The sequence below is a fragment of the Vulpes lagopus genome, chromosome 18, assembly GCF_018345385.1.
Source record: "Vulpes lagopus strain Blue_001 chromosome 18, ASM1834538v1, whole genome shotgun sequence".
Taxonomy (NCBI): domain Eukaryota; kingdom Metazoa; phylum Chordata; class Mammalia; order Carnivora; family Canidae; genus Vulpes; species Vulpes lagopus.
In genome coordinates this window covers 31,593,838-31,610,541 of record NC_054841.1, presented here as the reverse complement: position 1 = coordinate 31,610,541, position 16,704 = coordinate 31,593,838, and the positions used below count along the sequence as shown (strand labels likewise).

The 16,704-nt window shown below is 37.0% G+C and overlaps 1 protein-coding gene across 2 annotated transcripts in view; it reads left to right on the top strand.

The window, feature by feature from the left end:
• Positions 1-16,704, top strand: part of GPCPD1 (glycerophosphocholine phosphodiesterase 1) — a 55,306-nt gene that overhangs the window by 27,647 nt on the left and 10,955 nt on the right. For both annotated transcript variants that reach the window (XM_041732336.1, XM_041732337.1), the window contains exons 9-17: positions 2,366-2,528; positions 2,847-2,979; positions 3,965-4,019; positions 7,175-7,267; positions 10,004-10,081; positions 10,801-10,840; positions 12,149-12,210; positions 14,295-14,360; positions 16,276-16,412. In XM_041732336.1, coding sequence (XP_041588270.1) covers positions 2,366-2,528; positions 2,847-2,979; positions 3,965-4,019; positions 7,175-7,267; positions 10,004-10,081; positions 10,801-10,840; positions 12,149-12,210; positions 14,295-14,360; positions 16,276-16,412 — 827 coding nt within the window. The remainder of the gene's footprint in view (positions 1-2,365; positions 2,529-2,846; positions 2,980-3,964; positions 4,020-7,174; positions 7,268-10,003; positions 10,082-10,800; positions 10,841-12,148; positions 12,211-14,294; positions 14,361-16,275; positions 16,413-16,704) is intronic.

The following is a 16,704-nucleotide window of genomic DNA, read 5'->3' as shown; positions in this document are numbered from 1 at the left end:
ATGCAGGCATGGGCTTATTTTTATGTTTTGATTTTTATTTTAGTCTGTGTATAAATCCATGATTCATACATCTTTATAGATGTTTATTTTCCTATACATTTTAGCAGACTTAGAAAACTTGGAGTTGGGATCCCTGGGTGGCGCAGTGGTTTAGCACCTGCCTTTGGCCCAGGGCGCGATCCTGGAGACCCGGGATCGAATCCCACGTCAGGCTCCCGGTGCATGGAGCCTACTTCTCCCTCTGCCTATGTCTCTGCCTCTCTCTCTCTCTCTGTGACTATCATAAATAAAAAATAAAAATTAAAAAAAAAAAAAGAAAAAGAAAACTTGGAGTTGATAGACTCAAGTACTATAAAAAAATTTCAGCTGAGTTGATGTATTACATCAAGATCAGATGTCTTGATGTCTGTACCTGTTCTTTTTTTTTACGATTTTTTAAAAAAAATTTTATAACCAGTGTGAAGCTTGAACTCACAACCCCAAGATTAAGAGTTTTGTACTCTACCAACTGAGCCAGGAGCCTTCAAGGATAAATAGAGGGAAGATCAGATTGTTTAACTGTTGGTGGGCAACCCAGTGTAACTCACATCATTGAATCCTCCTCATGACTGAAGTTTGTGGTTTATTGAGGCATTTTATTATAAGAAATCCTAACAGCAGACTCATTTTTACAACTTTACTTGATACATATTTGTAGTAAAAAAGGGTTGCTATGGAAACTGTGCTGGGTTATTCAGAATCTGCTGCCAGCTTTCCAGAGCTGGGACTCTTACACTAAACTCTTCTTCACAAGTCATGCTGGGTCCCTGGCCAAGGTCCTTGCTTTATTGTACCCAGCTAGTGGTCATGTGTACTGCTTTCCCTCGACTCTTGCTCTTTGGCACTTCCACTCCCATTTCCATTAGATTAGAGCACCTAGCCACAGTTTTGTGAAAATAGCATCCTACAGAATGGATTTAAATCCACAAGTAACATTTGTTACACTTTTTAAAATCATTATAGTATTTGAATTGTTTAATTTGATGAAGCCTTTATGCAATAGCCTTTACAACTGGCTTTTTGGCTACTTTGTAGGAAATTGAAAGTGTTTCCCTCTAAAAAAAAAAACCTGTAACAAAGGATTTTATTTTTAAAAAACCTGTCATTCAATCTTACCGAAGTAAAGACCTCTGTGGGACTTTATTATAAAAATGTGAGGTTTTGGTTGAATATTTCCTTATATCTTAAGGAACTACCTTTTTTTTTTTTTTTTTTTTTAAGATTTTATTCATTCATTGACAGAGAGAGGCACAGACATAGATAGAGGGAGAAGCAGGCTCCCTGTGGGGAGCCTGATGTAGGACTGAATCCCACGACCCTGGGATCACGACCTGAACCAAAGGCAGATGCTCAACCACTGAGCTACTCTGGTGCCCCAAGCAACTACCTTTTATTTTTTATTTTTATTTTTTTAAAGATTTTATTTATTTATTCATGAGAGACACAGAGAGAGAGAGAGGCAGAGATACAGGCTCCATGCAGGGAGCCCGACGCGGGACTCGATCCCAGGTCTCCAGGATCAGGCCCTGGGCTAAAGGTGGCACTAAACCACTGAGCCACCTGGGCTGCCCCGCAGCTACCTTTTAATACTCTTTCAAAGATTTTTTTTTTTTTAATTCTTATTTATTTATGATAGTCACACAGCGAGAGAGAGAGAGGCAGAGACACAGGCAGAGGGAGAAGCAGGCTTCATGCACCAGGAGCCCGACGTGGGATTCGATCCCGGGTCTCCAGGATCGCGCCCTGGGCCAAAGGCAGGCGCCAAACTGCTGCGCCACCCAGGGATCCCCTTAATACTCTTTCAAATGCCCTAACTTGCTTTTCAATTGGTTAACAATTTTGAAAGTACTATTTTATTTATAGAACAGGCTAATAAAATATCCAGTGTAATATCCAAGTGAGTATTCAGTTTCCTAGAGAGTTAACTGTCCCTTTGTCATCTGTGTGGATGCACTTTTAGAGAATACAGTACACATTTGCAGCTCACTACAGGTGTTTGTTAGCCTTTGAATATAAAAATACTTAGAAAATTTGTCAATGTTTTAAATTCATCTGATACATGTTAGAGGATCAGCAGTGCCAATCAACAGAATTATGACTAATAAAGTATCCTATAAAATCTTAAAATATATACTAAAAGAAAAGGTATCTTTTTTATTTATTTTTTTTACAAAGAATCTATCTAAATTACTGGAATATGAATTTGATTCATATTATTGATCTTCCTTAGATTATGAATTAATTTTAAGGGAGTATTTTTATCTTTGAGTGGAAAATACTGAAGTATAAGAATTTGGATTATTTTAAACCTCATTTTTCATTTCAGGAAGATCTCAGTGAACATGTAGTTCAGGGTGATGCCCTTCCTGGACATGTAGGGACAGCATGCCTCTTATCATCCACCATTGCTGAGAGTGGGAAGAGCGCTGGAATTCTCACTCTTCCCATCATGAGCAGAAATTCCAGAAAAACAATAGGCAAAGTGAGAGGTAAGCCAGGAGAAGCAGAGTGGCCCTTTACAAATAAACAAAGGTTAGGTTCAAATGTTAGTTTCAAAGTGAGCTTTTGAGAATGGGGTGTTAAGTTAATTTGTTTTTAGAATGTTTACTATGATAACAATAAGGGACATCTGTGAAATTTTCTGGAAGCTTTACTTTGAATCAGTTTTGACTTGTGATTTATTTTCTGTTTGATAGAGATTGATAAACTTGACTGGAGTGGCATTTAAATGTAATACCATTTCATCGTTCACATGGCCCTTTTAATCAGGTTTATCTTTGTTTCTCCTCTCTTTTTTTCCTTGAAAGTTGACTATATAATTATTAAGCCATTACCAGGATACAATTGTGACATGAAGTCTTCATTTTCCAAGTATTGGAAGCCAAGAACACCATTGGATGTTGGACATCGAGGTGCAGGGAATTCTACAACAACTGCTCAGTGGGTTGAATATTTGAGTGGTATTAGCATTTGGTAGCTCATGCATGATAAGGTTCCATTGGTTTGGCCCACTAAAGGTCAAAGGATCTTTTATTATTGACTGGGATTTAATGTAGTTCAGTGATTGGGGTTCCCAATTAAAATTAAGTAGAGACTCTTTTGTAAGACTCTGGTCAGTCTCTAATATCTACTGAACTGATGCCAAGAGGGACATTAAAAAAGAAAGCCAGGAAGGAAAGCTTGATGCAGGGGAGGCACCCTGAACCTCAGTATTTGTGTTATGGTCCCAACTTTTGGCATGCTCCCCTCTCTGGGTCTTGGTTTCCTCACCCATTTTTGATATCGTTTCCATACTGGTGTCCTGCTTGTTGTCATTTAGCCTTTTTTAGTTCCTCTGGTCTGCCAGCATTAAGTCATCTGAGACACCGTTGCAAGGAGCAAGTCTCTTGTGTCTCTTCTATTTCATGCCATTGCAAAAGATTGTTTTCCTTGACTGATCACCTCACTTGGGGGGAGGTATGTGTGGGTGTGGGATTTATTTATATTATGCTTGTAAATACCTATAATCATTAGAACTTGCATTTATTCCGTAATGCATATACTCACCAAGTGATGGTCAGTCTTAATTTGGGGATGGCAGAAGTAGCTTCAGAATAGGTAATATTGAACTGCTTTCATTGTTATAATTGGCTTTTTAAATTTAAGATTTTATTTATTTATTTGTTTATTTGAGAGAGAGAGGGAGAGAGTGTGCACGAGTGGGGGAGGGATGGAGAGAGAGGGACAAGTAGACTCCCTGCCAAGCACAGAACTCGACTCAGGGCTCAGTCCCAGGACCCTGAGATCCTGACCTGAGCCGAAGTCAGGATTTTCTACTTAGTGACTGAGCCACACAGGCGCCCCAGTTGGCCTCCTCTTTATTACATTTGTTTTTTTTTATCTTTTCTATAGTGGATGATAACTATATATATTTCTTCTCTTTCAGGCTTGCTAAAGTTCAAGAAAATACTATTGCTTCTTTAAGAAATGCTGCTAGTCATGTAAGTGATCCTCTTTTTTTTAAAGATTTTGGGACTGTTGGTCCAAGGGTGGCAAAGTAGAGAAATGTGGGCCTGGGGAGTCTTTTCCATTAGCTTATAAAAGTTAAGTAGGTCAAAATGCATGCTTCTTCTGAATATGATTCTACGTGACAAGAAAGTATCTCTGAGCATTTGATTTTAGATTCTTGGTGGAGATTGGGATGAAAACTATAGAATCATTAGCATTTTTGTTTGAGATTACAAATTTTGAGTTATTGGGGCAAGAAGAACATTCCCAATTAAGCATTGGTTTTCATTAACTGAATATTGTCCTCATTCAGATACTTTGGAAATAATGCTTATGGAAGGATTTGATGGTGGTTTTATGTAATATTTAAGTCAGTCTATATCTTGCATACCAACTTGATTATGTTAAATTTCTTAATTCCTTTTATCCATTTATAAAAGGTTAGAGTCCATTTTTTAGCTTTTAGTTTTTTTCAGCAACTTGACATTTTTAATCAAGAATCTGAGATTCCCCTGTCTCCCCCTGCTGCCTTGTACCTGACTGAAAAACCTCATGCTCCATAGTTGTTGTTGTTTTTTTTTTTTTAATATTTTATTTATTTATTCGGGGGGCGGGGGGCAGAGACACAGGCAGAGGGAGAAGCAGGCTCCATGCAGGGAGCCCAACATGGGACTTGATCCCGGGTCTCCGGGATCACACACCAGGCTGCAGGCGGTGCTAAACCGCTGCGCCACCAGGGCTGCCTTCATGCTCCATAGTTAAACTAGGGAAAAAAAGCTCCATAGTTAAACTAGGGAAAAAAAGCTCTTTTTTTTTTTTTTTCCTATTTTTTTCCGCAGTGTCCTCCACATGCCTTAAACTTAGTTCAACAAGTGAACTTGATTAGTGTGATGTTCAGCTTTATCATTTATATGAGCAAACATCTAGTCTAAGACATACTTTTTCTGTATTTCAGCATTGCTAAAATTGGTAAGGATTTTACAGCTTTTTTTTTTTAAGATTTTATTTATTTATTTATGAGAGGCACAGAGAGAGAGAGAGGCAGAGACTTAGGCAGGAGGAGAGGCAAGCTCCATGCAAGGAGCCCGATGTGGGATTCGATCCCGGGACTCTGGGATCACTCCCTGAGCCGAAGACAGATGCTCAACTGCTGAGCCACCCAGGCATCCTATTTTACAACTTTCTAAGCCTTGCATCATGGTGTCATGGGCAGCATTTTTTCCCCTTTTAGTGGTATATAAAGTATCTTGTAACTCATGACATCTTACATTAATTAGTGTTTAAAAATATTAATAGCACATACTTTTGTCTTTGTGTTGGAAGGATAATATTAAATCTATGAGTATGTTGGAGTCTGGTTCAGTATTTGGAACCAATTTTAGTTCATTGTAGCTAACTATTCTAAACATTGTCTTATTAGGTGTAAACATGAAGATCCTGTTAAGGAACTTTCAGTGTCTCCATGCCTTTTTTTTTTTTTTTTTTTTTTTAAGTGTGGGACAGAGGGAGAGGGAGAGAGAGAATCTTAGGTAGGATCCACACCCAACGCAGAGCCTAATGTGGGGTTTGATCTCACAACCTGAGCTGAACACAAAAGTCGGTTGCTAAACTGAGCCACCTAGGTGCCACTCTGCTTTTTGAGAGAGCATTTCATTAAGCTTTTGTTCTTCCATGTTCTGTTGAGTTCCTTAAAACTCATGGATCACATTTTAGAATACTATATGCTAGTTTTTAATGGCTTGTTTGTTTTAATGTTAAAACCTGTCCTTGAGGTTCTGGTATGTTACTGGCTTCTTTCTTTCTTTCTTTTTTTTTTTTTTAAGATTGTTTCTTTTTTTAATATTTTATTTTTTTATTTATGAAAGACGGGAGGCAGAGAGACAGGCAGAGGGAGAAGCAGGCTCCATGCAGGGAGCCCAATGCGGGACTCAATCCCGGGTCTCCAGGATCACACCCTGGGCTGAAGGCGGTGCTAAACCGCTGAGCCACCCGGACTGCCCTACTGGCTTATTTCTTAAAGCTCACACTTGGATTTTGGAATTAAGTTTTATCTGTCGGTAAAATTATCTTCCTAAAGGGTGGTGATCATGTAAAGTTCGTTTAAACTAAGCTATAATTTGTTTAATTATTATTACTCTTTAAGGATGTTAGGGTTTTTCTTAGTAGAAATGCTTTGTGTTATTTGTCCTGTTTTTAGCACTATAGGGAGCTAAACTTATTTCCTGCTTCAGAAGTCATCAAGGAAATGGGCTTCTTGGATACTAGTCTATGGTCACATGTGCTCACAAAATTAGATTCCCCCCTCCCCACCAAAAGTTCAGAAAGGGCTGGAAGTGTGTCATCCGTCTTGACACAAGCATTTCTCTGGTCTGCAGTAACATATAGGATTCTTCGATCTTGTTTCCTTTGATCCCAACCGGCTTTCTTTCAGTGAAGGCACACCTTTGTGGGTCATTTATGTTCTCAGCTTTATTTGGATTAATTTCTATGTCAGAATGGGTTTGACTTAGAAAAATGCTTCCTTAACTTACTCTTGTCATTCTCCCTCCCATTGAAGCTTCTTAAAGAGATGGGGCTCGTGTGACACTACTCTTGACCTCCCCTGCCCTTGCTGCTTCTGTCTCAACAGTCCTCATCCTTTTCTCTTTACTCCACTTGTGGGATTTTGCCAAGGGAGGCTGGAAGGTATGCTGCTCGAGTGCACCAGGGTGCAGAGCTGAGGCACTCCAGCTGCTGCTTTTCCCTGCTCATCTTGGAGGGTCAGCTGTCTGGCTGTGGTACTTGTGGCCCTCTGCACCCAGTTCCTGCGAGGCTCCATTTCTGCTGATAGCAGTAGCAGAGGTGACAGGCTGGCCACTGCCAAAGAGTATCCCTGGGGTGTGTTTGGGTGGATAGTTGCCCTTGTTTTTGCCTGGATGAAATTGCTGTGCTATCACAGGGAAGAGCAATTCTTAAAATTGTTGTAAGTGAAGAAATTACTTCTTAGAAAAAGCTTGCAGCATAACATTAATTCATGAGGAAGCTCTTTGTTTTGAGTACAGATCTGTGGATTTATTGTGAACAGTAAATTTCTTATATCCTTGTAGTTTTAGATGTATTGTGGGCCAGACAATGCTTTTCAAATATTTGTTTCCTTTATTTCTGTTAGGGTGCAGCCTTTGTAGAATTTGATGTACATCTTTCAAAAGATTTTGTGCCTGTGGTGTATCATGATCTCACCTGTTGTTTGACAATGAAAAAGGTATGTTGAAATTCCTTCATTTTATTTTATGTTATTTTACTTAATTTTTAAGAGAGGGAGGTGGGGAGGGGCAGATGGAGATGGAGAAAGAACTTTTTTTTTTTTTTTTTTTACATTTTATTTATTTATGAGAGACACACAGAAAGAGGCAGAGACAGAGGCAGAGGGAGAAGCAGGCTCCACTCAGGGAGCCTGATGTGGGACTCGATCCTGGGTTTCCAGGATCAGACCGTGGGCTAAAGGTTGCGCTAAACCGCTGAGCCACCTGGGCTGCCCTGGAGAAAGAATGTTAAAGCTGGCTCCATGCCTAGGGCAAAGCCGACATGGGGCTTGATCTCAGAACCCTGAGATCATGACCTGAGCCGAAATCAAGTCAGAGGCTAAACCTACTGAGCCACTCTGATGTCCCCCAATTCCTTAATTTTTAAAGTCTTACAGTTGGGGATAGGTTTAAACACTAGGAAGTTTGTTTTTACATATATGTGTATTGTTATTTATTAAAGTTGATCAGTTCATGGTTTTTGGTCAATTACTGCCAATTCATTCCTTTGTCAAGTTCTTGCAACATTGAGAGAGTGGGGAAACAGGAGTAATAAAGTAGGGTCTCTGTATTGCTGAATTTGCTTTCTTCTGTTATCTGACAAAAGGACATTCCAGGTGGCTTCTGTATCAGTTTGCTGCTGTTCTGTATTGAAGCAAGAGAGGAAGCTATCATAGTATCTGTTTTCTAGGCTCCCTTCTATTTCTAGCTCAAGGTTTTCCTCAGATTAATAGATTAGTATGATTTGGCCAAAATGAGAAGAGCCACAGTAGAAAAGGACTTTGGAGCTGGATAGGGAGTAAGGGGAATTTAAGAGGACAGAGGCTCGAGGCAAGGGGAGTAGTAGCGTGGCCAAAGGTACAGTATGTACGGTAAGCCTGGACAGGAGTAGAGAATGGCACAACGGAGAAGAAAGTCCAGAAGGAGATTTGAAAATGCATATAGTTTCTTGAAAATTATTATAATTGTTGTGCAGACGTCATTATGATAATTGCAGAGTGTTTAACCTTTACTATACAAATTCACAAAGTGATTTCTTAAGGACCTAAGCTAGGAGGGTTTGTTTGGTATTTTCTATGAAACTGCTGGGTAGTCCTTTTCCTTTGAGATGATTTAAAGTTAAGGCAGTTTGCTAACAAGTATGACATTCTACCAGACACGAGTGTTGTGGTATACATACACGGCGAGGTACTTGGATCTGCCTGCTTGTGGATTTGAGTAAGTCATGGGGCTTTGGATTACTATGACATATGGAAAAGCACGCTTCCGTTTCTAGAAGGGTACCCCACTGATTTTGCATACATGAAGGGGCTAGGCTATGTCTTTGTTGATAGACCATGGGGGCTGACCCTTCTCATCTATAGTCTTCAGAAAGGGAGGGAAGAAGATGCACCAACTTAGGTAGTAGAGGTAAAATAACAGTAGAAAGGAGCAGATTGTTTTGCTCTGGGGAAAAAAATCCAAAGTGGAACAGGAAGGAATGGAGGAGTAAGGATCTTTGTAAGATTGAGCTTAATGAATTGAGGTGTAATTCCCAAAAATCTGTGAGACTTAATTGAAGAGTGTTACTGATCCCATTTTTCACCAGACTTTGTCTTGCTCTTAAATTGAATCTGGATAAATTAGAGAATTTTACTTATTTTTAGTTTTACTTTCTAAGGTAGTATTTTCCTTACAAAACCAATTTGTGTTCATTATAAAACTATCGAAGATCATAAAATGAAAAATAAGTCTTCTTTTCCCCTTTCTCCTTGGTCACACTCCCTTACTCTTAAGAGTTTCTTGTATATCCTTTAGAAGAGTTTGATGGATACATGGGTTTATATCATATTTATGTGAATGAATGTAAATGTAATGCATTTTAGCATATTTGTTGGATTGATGATTTATTGGTGGTCTATTAACTCATTTCCTTAAGGTAGAGGTGCCTAAGCAGTGTAACATTTGATATGGTAATAAAATCTAATAAAAAAGACTTTCTCATAGGAAAAACATTTATAGTCGATTAGATTTCCTGTTAAGTATTACTGATTAAAGCTAATCAGACTTTTTTTCCCCCATGACCTTTGATTTCTGTGGCTATTTTAAACCAAACTTAGGTTTAAAAGGTTTAGAAAAGTTTAGAAACTATTGACATAAATTAATCGTTCTATAGCATGTTGATTGCATAGTCATGTACAGTCTGGATATAGATGTCAAATAAATTGTGAACAGCATGACAGGAAGTAGGGGAAATTACTGATTTCTGGCTTTGTTCTCAGTATATCTTCAGGGCCCTATCCTCCTCCCACCTATTTTTTTCTTTCAGGCACTCCCACACATTAAAAACTAAAATTAGGGGATACCTGGGTGGTTCAGCGGTTTAGCACCTGCCTTCGGCCCAGGGCGTGATGCTGGAGTCCCGGGATCAAGTCCCACATCGGGCTCCCTGCATGGAGCCTGCTTCTCCCTCTGCCTGTCTCTCTCTCTCTCTCCCTCTCATAAATAAATAAAATCTTAAAAAAAAAATTAAAACTAGAATATAAGAGCTGGAAGATGGTATTAAAAAAAAAAAAAGAGGGCCTCCCCTGCATGGACTCCCTGTGGCCTCCAAACAACTGTCCTCATCATTCACTAAGTTGGGATGTTAGACCTGTCTAGGGTTTAAACATTCAGTAATAATTTGAAGCCTGTTTTTCTCTTTATTTTCTTTGTAGAAATTTGATGCTGATCCAGTTGAATTATTTGAAATTCCAGTAAAGGAATTAACATTTGACCAACTCCAGTTGTTAAAGGTAGTAATGATAACATAAAATGTGATTGTTCTTTAGTTTTAAAATGATTTAGACTTGTTTATGGTATTATTCTCTTTGTGCATGGAGATGACCGTATATTCAGCATGAGTAGAGTATATGCTTTAGTTTTCTATTAGGAAGAATGGGTTTGCACTAATCCATCTGTCTTCTCTAACAGTTCCTCCACCCCCACTCCACTGTTTTGCATATGTGAAGGCTATAAGTCTTTGTTAGAAGACACAGGGGCTGACCCCTCTCATTCATAGTCTTACGTTGCCCTCTGGTCGCTTTTGCCCTTCTTTATATAACTGTCACTATTTTACCACTGGCCTTGTATGCTGTCCTTGGTTTTTAAACTTCTCTCACTATCTAAGATCATTGTATATTTTATTTTTTATGCTATGTAATTTTATATGATCATTCTTCCTGTTCTCATTAGATACCTATATAAATGATTGAGTATGAACAGTTTCTTAAGAATTTTTATATTCTAAAAAAAAAAAAAAAAAGAATTTTTATATTCTTTCCTACTTGGGTATTTGATCATGATCTTATGTGTATGTATGCGGTTAGTGTTATTCTTACTGAATTGATAATTCTACATTTTACAGTTTTAACTTGCTAGCTTTTCAAGTTACGGTTCTGTTAACCATAACTTCATAAACTAAGGCTTTTTTCTGATTGCATTTTGTGTGTGTGTGTGTGTGTGTGTTTTCTAGCTTGCTCATGTGACTGCCCTAAAATCTAAAGATCTGAAAGGTATGTACCAATATGGAAGCACTATTTTCATTTCATAGTTAACGTATATATAATATATATTTAACATACTCTTGGTCATTTTAACGAATGTAGTATTGGGCTCGCTAAATGATTCTTAGGAGTTTTTACTTTTACGAGTTTTCTTACCTTGATGATCAAGTTCTTTGTAATTTTGTACCTATCATTTTTTCCCAAACATTCTTAACCAAAGAACAAAGTGGAGGCTATATCAAGTATGAAAGCTGGCTCCAGAGCCAGGAATATGAATCCAACTCTAACAGTTAGGTATGACCTGGGGTAGGTTACTTTAACAATTCTGTCCCTCAGTTTCCCCAAACTTGTCCTGCCTGTAAAATCCCTTTGTAATTCTACTTTACTTGGCACTCTCAGAACTTCATAGTTTGTGCCATTTGTTTGAAGTTTAGTGTATCCTTTTTTTAACCCTTTATTCTGTATATGTCCTGTCTCTTCAATTATACTATAAGTCTCTCTAAGGTAGAAAACATGTTTTTGTATTCCCTGAGATACTTAAAATGTTCCGTATGTAGTAGATTACTTATGAGATATTTATCTGCAGTTGTGATAACTGAAATGATTTTTTGAAGATATTGTAAAGTGTTAGAGACTCCAGAGGTTATCCCTAGAGCATTGATACGACTTTGTAGGCTTTGTAGCTATTTCATGACTTTTAATAATAAAATTAATTTTATTTTTGTTTTTAGTATTTTTTATTTTTATTTTTTAATTTATATGACTTTAGTCTTTGTAATATAGTTTTCTTTTTAAGAAAAGTTTATTTAGTTTGATATTTTTTTTTTCCTCTTAGAAAACCGTTCTTGTGTATCTTGAGATATAATCTATTTTGGATTTAATGGTAGTGGTAACAAAAGCACAATGGTAGCTTTAAATTCTCTTAATTTCTATTTTCTGAGCTGATTTTGATATTTCAAATAGTAGCCTTAACAAGAGGACACAGCTCTTAATTCCATTGACAAATAACAAATTACTGCTGGTGACTACTTTGTAAAAAACTAATATTAAAGTGTTTATGAGAAGATACTTTTGGGGCCTCAGGCTTGATGTTTCTGTGAAAAATGTTGCAAACTAGTTTTCATTAAAGATGCTTATTTCAAAATGGAGGTTTTAATGGTTAAACATGTAAGAGCCTTCAAAAAATACTGCATATTAAAAGGATCCTCTGTAATTACCTCTGGATCTTTTTTTTTTTTTTTTCATCCTAAAAATTCAGGTTAAGATCTTAAGGATAAAATGACATTTTGTATAAGTTTTTATAATTTAAAATTTCAGAATCTGTGATTGAGGAAGAAAATTCTTTTTCTGAAAATCAGCCATTTCCTTCTCTTAAAATGGTAAGTTCTTAGGAAAACTAGCACGAAACTATCTCATTAATTCTGTTAAAACCATATAATTAAAAAAAAAAAAAAAAAAAAATAAAACCATATAATTTATTTTGGTCTCTTAAATGGGCGCTAAAAAGACTGTCAAAGATAGCATTTATATAAACTTGTCATTGATTCTTTTTAGAGAAAATACATTTTTTACGGTGTAGTTATGCTTTTTTTTAAAGAGTAACTTAACTGCTCAAATGAGTAAAAATTCCCACTTCAATGGGTTAATTTGATAAGAATTTGGTAAGAACAGGAAAGTCACATATTTCTGTATATAAATAGGAAATAGAAGGCAACAGAAAAAGGGGTGGGAGGAACATGTGGGAGAGCATTTTTACAATATTTAAAACTATTTCTGGGGCTCCTGGCTGGCTTACTTGGAGGATCATGGGACTCTTGATTTCAGGGTCATGAGTTCTAGCTCCATGATGGATGTAGAGATTATCTAAATAAATAAAAACTTGAGAAAGAAACACCAAACCATTCCTTAGCTTTTAGAGAGAAATGAGATTCTCCAACTGAAGAAAGTAAGTACCCAGGTTACTCAAAATGAAACACAAATTTCAAAAATTCACCTGAAAAAATATAACAAATACTAGCATGAAGATTTAAAAACTAGACCTAATTCATACAGGAATCCCTTTAACAGTATCAGGCAAGCCTCTATGGATGCCAGGCACTCCTTAGTCATGCTAAGTCTGCTTTTTTTTTTTTTCCTACTGGCTACATTTCATAATTTCTGTTCTTCTCCATTGTCTTTCTGGTGATGTTAGGTACAGTAGATGTCTTAGGTAACAGTAGGTCATTTCAGTTTGTCATGATTACTCATACGACAGAAAAGATAAGAGAGAGCCTTTCCAGATATTTATGAAGCCTGGCCAAGTAACGTCATTCCTTCTGACTCAAAAATGTGAAATCATTTGGTTCTGAGAAATCTCATGCTTCCTAGATTTGTGATTAAAAACAGTTTTTAAAAAATTGTATGTTAATGGTTTAACATTTACTTAGCCAAATAAGTTGAGCACACTTTTTACTCACTTTGCACTGTCACTATAATTTAATCACAATTTTATTTTATTTTTATTTTTTTTTAAGATTTTATTTATTTGTTTATGAGAGACACACAGAGAGAGGGTGTGGGGGGCAGAGACACACGCAGAGGGAGAAGCAGGCTCCATACAGGGAGCCTGACATGGGATTCCATCCCAGGACTCCAGGATCGTGCTCTGGGCTAAAGACAGGCGCTCAACCACTGAGCCACCCAGGGATCCCCTAATCACAATTTTAAAACCAACAAAGGCCAAATAAAATCACAGTTTGTTTGTTTTTAAGAAAGGAAAGGAGAGCTTGCGTGGGAATGGGTGAGGCGCAGAGGGGAGAGAATTCTTAAAGCAGGCTCCATGCTCAGTGGGGCTCGATTTCATCACCCTGAGATCATGACTAGAGCTGAAACCAAGAGTCGGGTACTTAACCCACTTAACCCAGGCACTCCTAATATCTCAATTTGAAAGAGAATCTTTGTAAATTTGATGTTTAGTAGTCTCAACACTAACATACATTATTGTCCTTATTTTTCTAATTTTGCATTAGCCCAGTAAAAATGTGATAGATACATTAAATAAAGCTAAAGACAGAGAAGAAAGTCAAAAAGCCCCACATGAAATTGAGTAACACTGTTTTAGGCACTGTACTTCCATGTACCTGGTTAATATAGACCTGAGACCTATGGTGGTGAAAGAGTTTGAGGTTAAGAATGCATTGTTGTGGTAGTGGTGCATCTGCCATCACAGATGTTGCCTAAGACTCCTACTTTTGCTGTTTAATTTCTTTTGACTTCCTTATTTAACTTAATCATCAACAACATTGTTAGTTTGGGTATAAGAAAATACGCTGAAGGCACAAAACATGTTATCCTTACTTAGTGGTATGTTTTACCATAGGTTGCTTTTTGTAATAATTCTGTTTTCCTTTTTTTCTTCTCTTATTCTGCCACTCATCTTGCCAAAAAACAAAATACAATTCACCTCCAACAAACAAAACTCTAGGTTTTAGAGTCTTTGCCAGAAGATGTAGGGTTTAACATAGAGATAAAATGGATCTGCCAACAAAGGGTAAGTAATCCTTGATGTAACACATCCCCCCTCCCCGGTTTTTTAAAATGCATTTGTTTCCATTTCCTTGTTTTAATGGAAAAGTGAAGCTGAAATCTTAATGTGGCTTCTTCTAACATTATTAATTTAACCTTTTTGATAAAGCATACTTTATCCTTATACTATATGTGAGTACTTAAAATTAATGATGAATGTATAATAGTATAAATTTGAATTTACATGTGTCTCGTGCACATTAACATGGATGGTTTCTGGACATACTTATAAAATGAACAGTGGAAACTGGACAGTTAGAACTTTATAACTGATTAGTTTTTGCTTTCTGTGACCTTGGGCAGATTACTTTAACAACTCTGTCCCTCAGTTTCCCCAAAACTTGTCCTGCCTACAAAATCCCTTTGTAATTCTACTTTACTTGGCACTCTCAGAACTTCTAGTTTTTGCCATTTTTTTGAAGTTTAGTGGATCCTTTTTTTTTAACCTTTTATTCTGTATATGTCTTGTCTCTTCAACTAATCATATATTTTAAATAATTCCAAAAAAAATAAATAAATAAATAAATAAATAATTCCTTAAGCAGTTTTATATTAAGTGGCAGTAGTAGCTAGTAATAGTTAACCAAGAAAAGAAATTTCTGCAGGTATGTTTTAAATCATTCCCAAATTTAGTCATTCTTTTGTTCAATAGTTCTATATTGAAAAGCTGCTGTGGGCGAGGCATCTTGTGGCTGCTTGGTTTGAGTAGTAAACAGAATAAACCTTGTTTTCTTGGAATGTATAGTCTAGTTGAGGAAAACAATTAACTATTGAATATATCAGGTAGGGATATGTGTAAATGGTTGGGATGCATTGCTAAGAGGTTGTTGGGGCTGGGGGCCTGGAAGTGGGTAATTAAGGTATGTTGGGCAATCAGAGCAGTATCTTGGAAATTGTTTTCATAAGAATAATTTATACCTGCCCTCAAATCTTGCCTTCTAAGTAGCTGTTTATGATAAGCTGGTCCTGGTTAACATAGTAAGTTTTTCTTAAGGGATTATTTTAGTTTTCTGAGCTTTTAGGATTATTTTAATGACTGATATAAAAAATGTCTAATATTTGAGTATCTACAGGGCTCTCAGTATCTTAATTGTATTTAGAAAATATTTTTATTACTTGCTGAGGGTATTTGATACGTCTAAGAGCCAAAGAATGAGATTTTTAATTAGTAAAAATTACTTGGGTTTTTTGCTGGGAGGCACTTGGGTGGCTCAGTTGTTTGGGCATCCATCTGTTGATTGATCTCAGCTCAGGTCTTGATCTCAGGGTCATGACTTTAAGCCCCACCCTGGGCATGGAGCCTACCTGAAAAATAAATTACCTGGGTTTTTTTAGCTGCAAGTGAGTTAGTAAATGAAGTGGAGTTCTTTTGTCTAACAGTTCATAAAGATTATATAAATTTTTAAAAAATATTTTATTTATTTGAAGGGGGCACATGAGTTAGGGGGGTGGTAGAGAAGCAAACTTCTCCCTGAGCATGGAGCCAGATGCAGGGCTCAATCCCAGGACCCTGAGATCATGATCTGAGCCAAAGTCAGACGTTTAACCAACTGAGCCAGCCAAGTGCCCCTATATAAAAATATTTTAAAGTCACTAGAGTGCAGATTTCCAGAGTTCTAACTTTTATTTTGCAAACTTTATTAAAGCAAAAGTTTATTGATGGTGTAATTGCTTTATACATAAATGTCTCTACCTGAATTATGACAGCTGCACCATCACTAAGTAGCTGTACGGTCTTGGACAAGTTCTTAATCTTTTTAGACCTTTGTTTTCCTCATGTAAAATAAGAGTTGGATTAGATGTTCCCAAGATTTTTTTCTGGTACTGAGATTCTAGGATATTTAATGGCTTTTATTTTCCTGTTTATTTCTTCCACATAGGATGGAATATGGGATGGTAATTTATCAACATATTTTGACATGAATCTATTTTTGGATATAATTTTAAAAACTGTCTTAGAAAATTCTGGGAAGAGGAGAATAGTGTTTTCTTCATTTGATGCAGATATTTGCACAATGTGAGTAATAATTTTTTTTCACCTATACTCTTAGATAGTAGCTGGGACTTAGGGTACAAAGATTGTGGTTGGAGGTTGCCCACACTTTACCTTTGATTTGACCTCTCAGTCAGGTTATATATATTTTCACATCCCTTCAGGACTACCTGCAGGATGCCCTCCCCACTCCCTCAGTGAACGCTATACCTACTGGATCCTAGTGCTTCACACCTTATGTTTTGTTTTATAGGCATGGAACATCCTCCTAACCAAATTGTAAGCCCTCAAGGGCTTCTTCATTGCCCATTTCTTT